At 45.6% G+C, this 13,204-nt stretch overlaps 1 protein-coding gene across 7 annotated transcripts in view; it reads left to right on the top strand.

Moving 5' to 3' along the window:
- RCBTB2 (RCC1 and BTB domain containing protein 2) overlaps positions 1-13,204 on the top strand; it is an 86,762-nt gene that overhangs the window by 66,788 nt on the left and 6,770 nt on the right. For 6 of the 7 annotated variants that reach the window (XM_045013895.1, XM_045013873.1, XM_045013905.1 and 3 more), the window contains 2 exons: positions 7,160-7,299; positions 7,954-8,084. In XM_045013895.1, coding sequence (XP_044869830.1) covers positions 7,160-7,299; positions 7,954-8,084 — 271 coding nt within the window. Of the gene's footprint in view, positions 1-3,947; positions 3,975-7,159; positions 7,300-7,953; positions 8,085-13,204 lie in introns of those variants that run through there. The other variant, XM_045013913.1, reaches the window with a different exon arrangement.

Raw genomic sequence — 13,204 nt, 5'->3', positions numbered from 1 at the left:
CCCTCTAGATCCCTGTCCCTGTCCTCAGAACGTGGGGTCTAGGTACTCACGCCGGAGCCAGCACCATTCAACACATTGACAGCCCAACATGGGTACAATGCCATGGTCACCTCAATTGCAAGGACTGGCACAATGGTCTTTTTGGACCTCCTGGGCATATCACCAGTCCCAGGGTACCTTGTCCAAGGGCTCCTGGTAATTGGCATCCAAGCCCAAGCTGCCAATGGCCATAGCCAGCTGCCCCACACCCAGAAGTGCTGAAGGGATTGCGGTTACAGCACTTTCACCAGCATAGACCCCTGCCCCTACAGTGGAACTTCCCAGAACAGCAAGTCGAGCAGGAGGTCCCCATGGACCAACCGGCCCAGGATGACCCAGTTCCCCTGCCTGCATCCTCATCCTCTTCCCCGGACGAGGCAGTAGCGGAAACTTCGGTCTCAGGATGACCACCCATAGATAGTCGCACTCACCAGGACCTACTCTGCAAGGTGGTGTGCTACATGGGCTTGCAAGCCGAGGAGGTGGTGGAACACAAGGACCCAATGGTGGACATTTTGGCCCCAGAAGGTCCATCCCGAGTGGTGCTGCAACTCATTAGGACCATTCAAAACACCACCAAAACTATGTGGCAGACCCAGGCCTCCATCCCCCCAGTGGTCAAGGGAGTACAACGCAAATACTTCATTCCCTCCAAGGCTTACGAGTATCAATACTCCCACCCGCAGCCCTGCTCCTTGGTAGTCTTTGCGGTTAATGAATGTGAAAGGCAGGGGCAGCAGAGACCCACGACTAAGTCCAAGGACTCTAAAAAACTTGACCTTTTTGGTAGAAAGGTCTACTCCATGGGGGGGGGGTGCCTACAGCTCAGGATTGCTAATCAGCTGGCAGTCCTGAGCAGATATAATTTTAACTCATGGAACTCCATGCTCAAATTTAAGGAGCTAATACCATCAGAGTCCAGGGATGAGTTTGGGGTCATTGTGGAGGAGGGCAAGACAGTGGAACGGACCTCTTTACAGGCCTCACTGGACGCTGCTGACTCAGCGATGAGTGCCTTGGACTCTGGCATAGCCATGAGGAGACCTCATGGCTTCAAGTTTCGGGCCTACGCCCCAAGGTCCAACAGATCCTGCAGGACCTGCCCTTTGATGGGACAGGATTATTTGCGGAGCAAACAGACTCCAGGCTACACAGCCTAAAGGATTCAAGGGTAATGATGAAGTCACTGGGGATGCATACCCAGCTACTCAGTGAAAACACTTTAAACCTCAACCTCACCCTAGGCAAGACTATTCTAGAAGACGAGGTTGGAACGGGAGGCATAAGCCATCCAGCCCTCGTCATCACAGGGCCAGGCACGCACCTCCTTAGCCTCCAAGCAGACGTTTTGAAGGTGTGCCCGGGACCGATGTGCCAGACTGTATACCTGAACCTCATCCCTGCTTTCAGAATCGTCTATCCCACTTCTACTGTGCATGGTCCCAAATAACATCGGATCGCTGGGTTCTCTGCATGGTAGAAGTGGGATATTCTCTCCAATTCTGCTCTTCCCCTCCCTCCCATTCCGCTTCCCCATCCCTCTTCAGGGACCCTTCTCACGAGCAGCTCCTTATCCAGGAGGTGCAATTACTCCTCGCCATAGGAGCAGTGGAGGAAGTTCCTCAGGAGCTAAAGGGGAAGGGGTTCTACTTTCGCTATTTCCTAATACCCAAGGCAAAGGGGGGTCTCAGGCACATTCTAGACCTGTGCAGCCTCAACGGGTTCATGGTGAAGTTGAAGTTCCGCATTGTTTCCCTGAGCACGATTATTCCTTCCCTGGATCCGGAAGACTGGTATGCCGCCCTCGACATGAAAGACGCGTACTTTCACAAAGCTATTGAGCCCGCGCGCAGACGATTTCTGCGCCAGCCACAAATACCATCAGTTCATGGTCAACAGCCCATGGTCAACAGCCCCCTGAGCTTTCACCAAGTGTATGTCGTTCGTAGCAGCCTTCCTCCGCAGGAGGCAGGTGCAGGTATATCCTTACCTCGATGACTGGCTACTCAGGGGACACACCAGGGAGCAGGTGGAGTCTCAAGTCTGACTAGTCAGAGTGACTTAGGAGAGGCTGGGTCTCCTGCTCAACATGAACAAGTCAACCTTGTCACCGACTCAAAGAATAGAATTCATCAGTGTGGTGCTGGACTCGGTGCACACAAGGGCACTCCTGCCAAAGACCTGATTTCAGGCTATGACAGACATTATCCAAAACCTCAAGGAGACTTAGGCATCCCCTCGTGGTAGTGGTCTCCTTGGTCACATGGCAGCCTGCACTTATGTGGCACGGCATGCCAGATTGAGGCATGCCAGACTGAGGCTTAGACCACTTCAAGCATGGCTCGCGTCTGTATACCACCTAGGGCGCAACAGCCTGGAATCAGTGGTCACGGTGCCAGAACAAGTATTTGAGCCCCTCCAATGGTGGCTCGACCCTCACACAGTCTGCAAGGGAGTCCCCTTCAACAGCCCCCAGCCCTCCTTGTCTCTAGTAACGGACATGTCAGCTCTGGGCTGGGGGGCACATCTGGGAGAGCTCCAGACACAAGGATTATGGTCGCAGGATGAGCTCTCCCTGCATATCAACATCCAGAGAGCTCAGAGCAGTACGGCTAGCATGCCAAACCTTCCTATCCCAGCTCCAAGGCCAGTGTGTGCGGGTAATAACAGACAACACCATGGCCATGTTTTACATCAACAAGTATGGTGGAGCCCGCTCTTCCACCCTATGTCAGGAGGCCTTCAGCTATGGGAGTTCTGCATAGCCCACTCCATTCACCTGGAGGCATTCTATCTCCCAGGTGTGCAGAATGAACTAGTGGACCATCTCAGCAGATTGTTTCACAGTCACGAGTGGGCCATCCATCTGGATGCCATATATTCCATCTTCCAAAAGTGGGGGTTTCCCCAAGTCAATCAGTTTGCCACCAGGAACAACGGGAGGTGCCCAATCTTCTGCTCCTTTCAGAAACACAACCCGGGTTCGATCTCAGATGTGTTCCTGCTCCCTTGGGCAGACCATCTCATGTATGCCTTTCCACCATTCCCACTCGTGCACAGAGTACTGCTGAAAATCCTCAGAGACAGAGCTGTAGTAATTCTGCTGGTTCTTTCTAGACTCATGGGCTAACCCTTTGAGCCTATGGGCTCCTGCTCCCTTTCCCACCTGTCATGGGATGTCGCTTTCCTTGTGGCGATAACATTGGCGAGACGAGTGTTGGAGATTAAAGCTTGACATCAGAGCCACCATATATGGTGTTCTACAAGGACAAAATCCAACTGCGACCCCATCCGGCCTTTCTGCTGAAAGTGGTGTCTTCCTTCCTAAGTTAAATATTTTCCTCCTACTAATTATTGCTTGTTCATAAAATAAACATCAACTTCTTTACAGGTAAGTAATCCACAGATCCGTACATTTTGGCTACAAGACAATGGAACATCAGATTAATAGCTTCATTAAGCCATATTACCTCAAGGTATAACTATTATCACACTTGGCTAAGAGGATAACATGCATGTAACACACCATTGCTGAATGCTTCCCTTTGCAAGCATTATCATGAGTGCCTTACTTTTAAGAGATCCTTTTTATTGCTGAATTTTTATAACTCAGTGGGATTTTTTTTTTGCCTTGTTCTGTAAGTACTCCTAAAACTAAATTGTGAGATTGATGGCTACTAGCATGTGGTGGTAGTAGTGGAATGGTGGGCAGGCCCTGTTCAAGTGGGAGAGGCCAGAGGCATTCTGCCTACAGAAAAAGATGTATCCATGGGCGCTTGGGGATTGTGTGGATGAGCAGCAACTGCTATTCCCTTTAAAAGACTCAGCGTGCACTCCCCCCTTTCCAAATTCCTGACCACAAATGCAGAAGAGCTAATGGGCTCTATCCGTGTTCTGCTTTTTTGAAGGTTACTACCATTGCTCTGAAAACAAAGGTACAGGATTTTGGCTGCCCCTTCAAGTCCCACATCCCTGCACAACAACACGAGAGAAACCAAATTATAACTCCTGAGTATTTTATTGATTTGTGATTTTATGTTTATATATTTTTATGACATGAAAAATGCATAACATACAAAGCAAAATATATATAGACAACAATTCAGACCAATATAAAAGGAAGGTAAAATCATTGATAAATAAGTAGATTTTTGTGTTTCATATATATGGTAGTAGTGCTCTCTGTACCATGTAGACTTATGACCAGATAATGTGCCTACCTCCTGAAGATATAACAAGTATAGCAGGCTTACTTATAAAATCTTCTGACTAAAAGAAAAGCAAATTCTAAGGTGGGGCATATAGACAAGATGATGGAGGAAAAAAGTCAAATTAAATTGTGTTTATTCTAGGACAAGTTTTTAACGGGGGATGGATAAAATGCTTGGTTACTCAAGAATCTTCAAAACAATCCAACAGATTTAACAACTGATTCATTTGGGCACTGTCTTTCCAGTATTGTTGGAGCCATAGCTCAGTGGTTGAGTATTTGACTGCAGTATTGTAATAACATTCTTTTAGAAATTGGAAAAAGAACCTGCTTTCCAAAAATGTTGATACTGTTGTATGGCAGAATTGGGGAATTATAATTCAGTTAAAATGTATAATACAGATATTACAGGCATAATCTGGGTCAGGGGTCGGCAACCTTTCAGAAGTAGTGTGCCGAGTCTTCATTTATTCACTCTAATTTAAGGTTTCGCGTGCCGGTAATACATTTTAATCTTTTTTAGAAGGTCTCTCTCTATAAATCTTTATATTATATAACTAAACTAGTATTGTATTGTAAAATAAACAAGGTTTTCAAAATGTTTAAGAAGCTTCATTTAAAATTAAATTAAAATGTTGATCTTACGTCACCGGCCTGCTCAGCCCATTGCTGGTCTGGGGTTCTGTTCACTAGGCCGGCAGCGCGCTGAGCAGGGCCTGCGGCCGGGACCCTGGTTGGCAAGGATCCGGCAGCCAGAACCCCAGACCGGCAGCAGGCTGTGCAGGGCCAGCAGCCGGGACCCCAGACCAGCAGTGGGCTCAGCCCACTGCCGCTCAGGGGTTCCATCCGCTGGCTCCTGACAGCTGGGATCCCGGCTGCCGGATCCACTCAGCCTGCTGCCGGTCTGGGGTCCCGACCCTGCCCACATACAGTGGGTACCTACCTTCTCCCTGGTTCTGGCCCATTCTCTTCCTCTCTCTGCACTGAGCTGAAGTGGGAGTGCACTGAGCACAGGGCTGGAGGTGAAGGGTCTGGCCAGAAACTAGAATGAGGGAGGGGGCTCAGGGTTGGGACAGGAGGTTTGGGTGTGGGGCACTTACCTGAGCTGCTCCCATTTGATGCGAGGGGTGCAGGTGGGAATGTGAGGGGGGAGTGAAGGAGCTCCTGTTTGGTGCTCAGGGTGGGGGTTGGGATGGGGGGGTGTATGGAGTGTGGGGGGCTGGGTATGTGAGGGGGTGCAAGAGTCAGGGCAGATGGCTGGGGGCATGTGAGGGGGGTGCAGGTATCAGGGCAGAGTGGGGGCTGGGTATGTGTGGGGGTGCCAGAGTCAGGGCTGGCGTCATGGGGTGGGGGTGAAGGAATCAAGCAAAGGTCTGGGTGTGTATGAGGGAGGTACAGGGCTCAGGGCAGAGGGCTGGGTATGTGTGGGGCTTGGGTCCAGGCTCAGGGCAGAGGGCTGGGTGACTGCCCCCCCCCAGAACCCCCAACCCCCCCCCAGCTCCTTGTCCCCTGACTACCCCTCCTGGGACCCCTGCCCCTAACTGCCCCCAACTGCCCCCCATCCCCTATCTAAGCCTCCCTGCTCCTTGTCCCCTGACTGCCCCCCCAGGACCCTACCCCCTACCTGTCCCCTGACTGCCCCCCCAGGACCCTTATCCATACCCCCGCCCCCAGACAGACCCCTGGGACACCCATGCCTATTCAACCGCCCCCTGACAGGACCCCCAGAACTCCCAACTAATCCAACCCCCCCCCAGCTCCTTGTCCCCTGACCACCCCCTCCAGAGACCTCCCCACCCTAACTGCCCCCCCAGGACCCTCCTTGCTCCCTGTCCCCCTGACCCCTATCCAGACCCCAGGACTCCCATGCCCCATCCAACCCCTCCCTGCTCCCTGACTGCCCCCTCCAGAGACCTCCCGCCCCTAACCACCCCGCGCGAGATCCCACCCCTATCCAACCCACCCTGCTCCCTGTCCCCTGACTGCCCCCACCCCTTATCCAACCCCCTCTCCCCCCAGCCCTGGACCCCTTATCATGAAGCTCCAAGCAGAGCCAGATACGCTGCCCTGTGGGAGAGCGCAGCCCCGGCCCCCAGAGTGCTGCGTGTGCAGCGGCAGGGCTTCAGGGGAGGGCGGAGGCGGGGGAGGGGCCAGTGGCTTGCTCCACTCGGCTGGGTGCTCCAGCCCGGGAGTGCAGACCCCGCAGCTTGCCACGCCGGGAGAGTGGGGCCATTTGCCCACCCCGTGCGCACGCCTGTGCTTCTGCTCCCTGCCCCCACGGGGGGAGCGGAGGGCAGAGGAGAGCGGGCTGGGCTGGGCAGGAGTTTTAATGGCACGCTGGAGTCCCGGCAGGCAGCAGCGTGCCATTAAAAATTGGCTCGTGTGCCGTCTTTGGCAAGCGTGCCATAGGTTGCCGCCCCCTGATCTAGATTTTTAAATGTAAGTATTAAGGCTGGTTATTGTAACGAAAAGATGGTCAAGGATCTGTCTAAGACTGTTCTGGTTTTAATATTTTAAACGTGGAGAATGAGGGGTTTAAATTAAATTTAGAAGCAAGGGCTAGATGATGACATCAGAATAAATGTAATCTACAGTACTGATAATATGATGTAGCTAGAGGGTACAGAAGTTATGGAAAAACATATCTTCAAGAATAAGAATTGTCTTAATTCTGAAATGTATTTGCAAAAGGAGGCAGGGAATAGAATCAGTATAATATTTAATATATAAATCACGTAAAAGAATTACAATGAGTTTAATGGACTCCTCCTTACCTCATCAAAAAAAATCTGATGTTATCATATCACTATATATTTTATTCTCCATCTTTATGATTGATATAGACACCTTACTTGTGTTAATTTACCAAACTTAACTATTCACCATGTGTGTCTTATTTTTGTTCATTAGGTGTGAGCATTTTCGTTCCGTATTAAATAACAATGATGATGATGTTATAGAAATGAGTGAATTCTCTTATCAAGTTTACCGAGCCTTCCTGGAATATCTGTACACAGACAACATCAGTCTCCCTCCTGAGGATGCAATAGGTAATTGGCATAAATTCAAGTAATGTCAAGTTACTGTTAGGAAAGAACTTAAAGTTTGTTTTAACGGGTTCTAGAAAGATGGAGTTGATCATGCTCATTGTTATTTTACTATTGTTTAAACCTTTTATGCTCCATCGCATGTACATGGATGAGGTGGTCCATGCAGCAGAGAATTGTGCAGGAGAAGGAGGATGGCAAAGATGCAGTGGAAGAAAGGGACAAAATGAATGGGAGGGAAGGATGAAATGAACAGCAAATGTACACTGTATTCAAAAAGGACCATTTCTCATATTTAAAACAGTTTTAAAAAGACCCTGATACCTTCCTAGTATTATCTTTCCATTTGATGTAGTTGCCACAGACATTATTTGACCACAAATGGGAAGGGAGCTGGCCCAGATCATCACTGAAGAGAGGGGAGATGGTTCACTAAATAATCTCTGTTAAAATGTGATGCAAACTGCAAAAAAGGTGGAGAACTTGTGTCTTAATAAGTGTGAACTCTTCAATCCGCATAAAGCCTTTTTGGAGGTTTTGTGTATAAGTGGATCATGGAATCATAGAGAAACAAACGGATAACTCTGAAATACAAGTTTAGATGGCTCGCATAAAAACAACCAAATATCTGTGAATTTTCTACCTAATTCTCAACAGGGCTGCTAGATTTGGCAACATTCTATAGAGAAAATAGATTGAAAAAGCTTTGCCAGCAAACTATCAAACAAAGCATTTGTGAGGAGAATGCAATTGCTCTTCTTTCAGCTGCAGTCAAATATGAAGCTGAGGTATGGAAAACTTTTATTTGTACTAGAAGTTCCTTAGTGAGAGAACTGTTTTTCAGGACATTGAACTATTTATGGTAACTATTTTTTGCAATTAATGAACCATCACACATGAATATTGTAATCAACTTCTCTGGCTTCCCTAAGCATGGACATTTCCCCTTTCAGTCCCTACAAAATCAGGCTGCTAATGTCATCTTCCTTCCCTGCTGACTCGATTGTGTCAGTCTCCTCTTTGAATTCTTTCACTGTCTCATCTGCTCTGACATGACATTTAAGCTTCTCATCACCATAGTACATAACTCTGCCAATGCCACTTATTCACCTTTGAGTTTTGCATCACCTTCTGACCATGTTCTTCCAATGTACCTTCACTGACCATTTGTCAGCTTTTTTGCACAATCCTCTCTCTGCCTTCCACATGGTCCCCTACACAGGATATGAGCTCCTTGGGCTATCTTGTAAGGCCCTTCTCTGTACGCATTTGTTCCTCTCTCAAAGATTGACTTTTCCTATGCCGCTTACAGTGAATCATGTTTACATGTAAACCAATTGCCCGCTGTTCCTTTTCCCCTATTCTGTGTCTTCTCATCTGTCTATTCTTGGATTGTGAGCAGGGAACGTCATTCTAGAATGTCTGGAAAGCACCAATAGTGTAATGGGCTCTACTTTAAAAAAAAAAATTTATTTGCAGATATGCTAACATTTTATTTTGTAAAAGAAGTTTGCCTTTTCTTAATTTTTCAGTACTATTTGGTCTGCAAAATATCTGTAGTTTGGTATTTACAAGATATTTGAATATTAATTTTAGACTTAATATATCATTTCAACCTAGTTAAGGAAGGTCCCTTCATGAGTACATCAAACTCCCACAGATACTAACACAAGTTAAATATGTGCATTGAGACTAAATTTGTTACGGGCCAAAACATTGCCAATCCATTGATTCCAGTATAATAGCAGTCTGCTTAATCCAGTGGTGAATTTAACCCATCTGGTTGGTAGGGAACCACATATGTGAGTAAATGGGTGTGCTGACTGAACACCAAAAATATTCAGTAGAGCTAATATCTTGGTTGATTAATTACTTGCAAAACCAGTTAAATCTGTCAGCTTGGCAGGTTTTTATAATGTACAGCTTCCCCCTTATTAAGAAATCAAGTCACACTAGGAGACCCAAAGGATGGCACTGAACTGAGAACTTTTAAAATGTTTATTATTTCTTTTGTTTCGTTTTGCCTTTCTAAAGAAGCCTGAAGGGAGGGATTTAAATGAGAAGAATGACTGGCGAGGCTGGATTGGTAGTCTGTTCCATGCATAGAGGGCAGTGAGGGAGAAGGGGCAAAAATGGAAGTAGAAGAAGGGAGAGTTGAAACTGTCATCATTGATGATATAAGTATGACAGGATAAAAAATGAGCTATAAATTGGGATGCATTTGTGCGGAGCTTGAAGATGAGGAGACAAGAAGTGTACATTTAATATGGAGGGATTGGAAGATGCGGGTGGGGGTGACATGGTCGGATTGACAAAAAGATAATTTTGGCTAGAGGCAGAGCAATGTGGGGAGATAATAGCATCTCCACCAACCTCACTAAGTAATAAAAGCAGAAGATGACCGGGCATTAATAATTGTAACGTTAGGGACAGAAAAGAAAGGTCAGATTTTTAGTGTTGTGGACACTGAAGTGAAAGATACTGTGGTGTGGGGAAGCGCAGCAACTTTTAATAGGATAGGTTTTCATTTGAAGTTTGTTATAGAAACTTCAAAATAGATTTCCTCACCTTAAAAATATTCTACACCTTTAATTCTAGTTGTCAACACCAGAAAAGGCTTTGATCAACCTGTTTCACTTGGAACTATTACAAGTGAAATTATGTATCATGCAACACGTAAAACTAGCCTGGACAAAGCGCCTGTGAATATATTGTAGGAAACAGGTGGTGATGGGGATGGACTGGATGACCTCATGCATGTTTTCCAGCTCTACTTTCTATGATTCACAGTTTTAATTAGCAACTGTAATATTCTTTCAGAAATTTTGTATTGTCCTTTAGCACAGCCATTGATTATAAACTGAAGGAGGTAAGCACTGTTAAAACTGCAGAAATAGTGAAAGTATAGGATAGTGTGTCAGCACCTTAGCTGCAAACGCTTTGTAAGACTACAAGGTGCAGAAATGTAAAACATGAAATTTCTCTCTAGAAATCATCAGTTCATAAAATAAGTCTATATGTAACATAAGAACATAAGAATGGCCGTACCGGGTCAGACCAAAGGTCCATCTAGCCCAGTATCTGTCTACCGACAGTGGCCAATGCCAGGTGCCCCAGAGGGAGTGAACCTAACAGGCAATGATCAAGTGATCTCTCTCCCGCCATCCATCTCCATCCTCTGACGAACAGAGGCTAGAGATGGATGTAGCAGTTGGAAAAGGTACCGATGTTCAGTTTCTAACTTATTTTCACTTTACGTAATCAACACAAGTAAAAGATGTGAATATGCTGCAGTTCTCAGCCCTAATATGAAAAATAAATTGACTCAATTGACTTTACCAAAGATAAATTCATCCAGAAGTAATAGTCACAAATAGGACACATTCGAAAATTCTGTGGAAATGCTTGCTGACGTATTGTCTGTTTGTAGGAGTAGTTCTATGCAATTGCTATTTTTATAGCACATTTCTAATGTACTGTGGGCTGGATTGAAGATTAATTAGCTGTTATTCATACTACAAATTAAAAGTTACGATTTCCTTACCAGCAAAATTATTAAACATCGTTCCCCGACTGGCCAGTGAAGAGAATTTTGTTCAGTATAGCAGGGAAGCAACCTCCCTTAATTTTCTTTTAGACAAAGATTGTAATACTCCTAGGATTCCTGGAATCTGGAATTAAATTTAAGATGTCATTACATTTCCCATGCACTTTTACCCCCTACCCGTGCCACTTTCTTCTGTATTTTTGGCATTTCCTTTTTTGTTGTTGTGTCCCCCACCACACACGTACTTTTTTGTGGTTCCATGCCTTTTCCCTCTGGGCATTTTTTTCATTTTATTCCCTTTTTCTTTTTAAGCCCATTTTTATAGCTGTTGGTCTCCTTTTTTGGCTTTAATTGCATCTCTGCAGAGGCAGCAGACTAGAAGCATTTAACCCATGGAAGGGACTACAAAGGGAAAATGAACTAGCATCTTCCGAAGTTCCCCTCTTCCCTCCTGCCCAGTATGCAATACTTGTATACTTCACACAGAGGGAAACTGACTAGGATTAGTACATTTCTTTTTGCAGCAAGCTTCAAAGAGGTTTCAGATTGTGAATCATGATGTCAAAATATTGCCTTGCAGCTAACTCTGTCTGTAATGTGCTTGCTGCAAAGGACAGGCTAATTCCTTTTCCTTCTGCAGAAGTTGTTTACACAGGAACAGGCTGCAAAAGGGACAGGTCTCAGTGCATAAAGAAAGGGAATGCTGCTAGAAGGTTGACTGGGCAAGACTGGTTGCATGGTCTACAGAACATATGACAGTCATCCACATTGGGTGTCGCTATGCTGAGAATTTTCAGAAAATCTCACTATTGATCTAACACTTGTACTAGTAAGTCTAGAACAAGACAGTTATTTTTACCATGTCTAATCCAGCTGCTGCACATGTTTCAAAACACACATTCAGATGTCAACATGTATATCTACATCCTTGTGAGGCTAACGTGTCCTTTCATTAAGTTAAATATTCAGGGTAGTGGAGGCAGTTAATTTGGGGTCCCACAATGGCTAGAAAATAAATTGTATTTTTGACAAATTTTGCAGATGGCCACTTTTGAAGTTAATGTGGGTAAAGGAGGGAAGGAATCATTAGCCTTTTTCCAGGCATACATTAGGAAAATTGAAGGCTCTATTGTTATATGATGCATTTATTTATTTATTGATTGTACAAATAATTTTTAGAGTAATTGCATATGGTTGCACCTTTTGCATTTTTATATTGTGTCTACCTTCAAGTTGAAATACGGAGCTGATCAAATTATGTTAGCTGTCTCCTGTTCACGTTTGTGACGTGATCCTGATTTCTGGTCATGCATAAGGATTCATCATATAGTTCATATGAACAAATTTCATCCTGTTGTTTTTGAGTTGGTCACTTAGATTGCACAAACCCACTGCAGACTAGTCAGTCACAGGGTATGCTATCTGGTTGGATGACTGAAACTTTTTAAACAGGAGAATAATGAATGACACATTTTCAGTATCAATCATTTCTACTAAAATTCAGAAACTCCAAATTCATAAACATTTTTGCAGTCTTTCACATATTCTAAAAGCAACCCCATGAACAACAGTGGAGTGAAGAGAAACAGTTACTTACTTTAATTGTGATTTTTTGAGATGTGATGCAGATGTGTATTCCACTTAGGCATGTGCGCACCCTGTGCACCAGAGCTGGAGAATTTTGCCAAGCAGTACCCATAGGAGGGCAGCATTAGTGCCTCATGGCCAGAGCCCCTCCCCTGGCTACATGAGGCAGCACCATCCGACCCTCCTCAGTTCCTTCACTCTGAACAGCCAGAGAGTAGACTCTGATGCAGAGGAGACAGAGGGTGAGTCGTGGAATAACAGCTGCATCAAATCTTGAAGAACCACAGTTACAGTAAGTAACGGCTTCTTCTTCAAATAGATGCAGCCACGTATTCCCTTTAGGTGACTCACAAGCAGTACTCCCACGGCATTGGGCTCAGAGTCTAGCTAAACAAGGACCAAAGGACTGCCTTCCCAAAGTTTGATTCTGCTCTGGATGCCACGGTAATGCCGTCATGGTTTGTTAACATATGTATCGACAACCATGCATCAGTCCTGCAAATATCCAACAGCGAGATGTCACTTAAAAACGCTATTGACATAGCTTGTGCTCTTCTAGAATGTTCTTACTCCCGGAGTGGGTGCGTAGCCAAAGCCATTCATATGCAGTCTCGATGCAGGAAGTTATCCACTTAGAAATCCTCTGGGAGGAGACTGCCTGTCCCTTCATACCGTCTGCATGTGACATAAACAGATGAGGTGAAGCCAGAAGGGGTTTAGTCCTATGCAGATAGAAGGCCAGAATTGTCTAATGTCCAGTGTGTGAAGACACTG

The sequence above is a fragment of the Mauremys mutica genome, chromosome 1 (genome assembly GCF_020497125.1).
Source record: "Mauremys mutica isolate MM-2020 ecotype Southern chromosome 1, ASM2049712v1, whole genome shotgun sequence".
Classification (NCBI taxonomy): domain Eukaryota; kingdom Metazoa; phylum Chordata; order Testudines; family Geoemydidae; genus Mauremys; species Mauremys mutica.
Note: the sequence above shows the minus strand (reverse complement) of the source record. Positions and strands in the feature narration are given on the sequence as shown.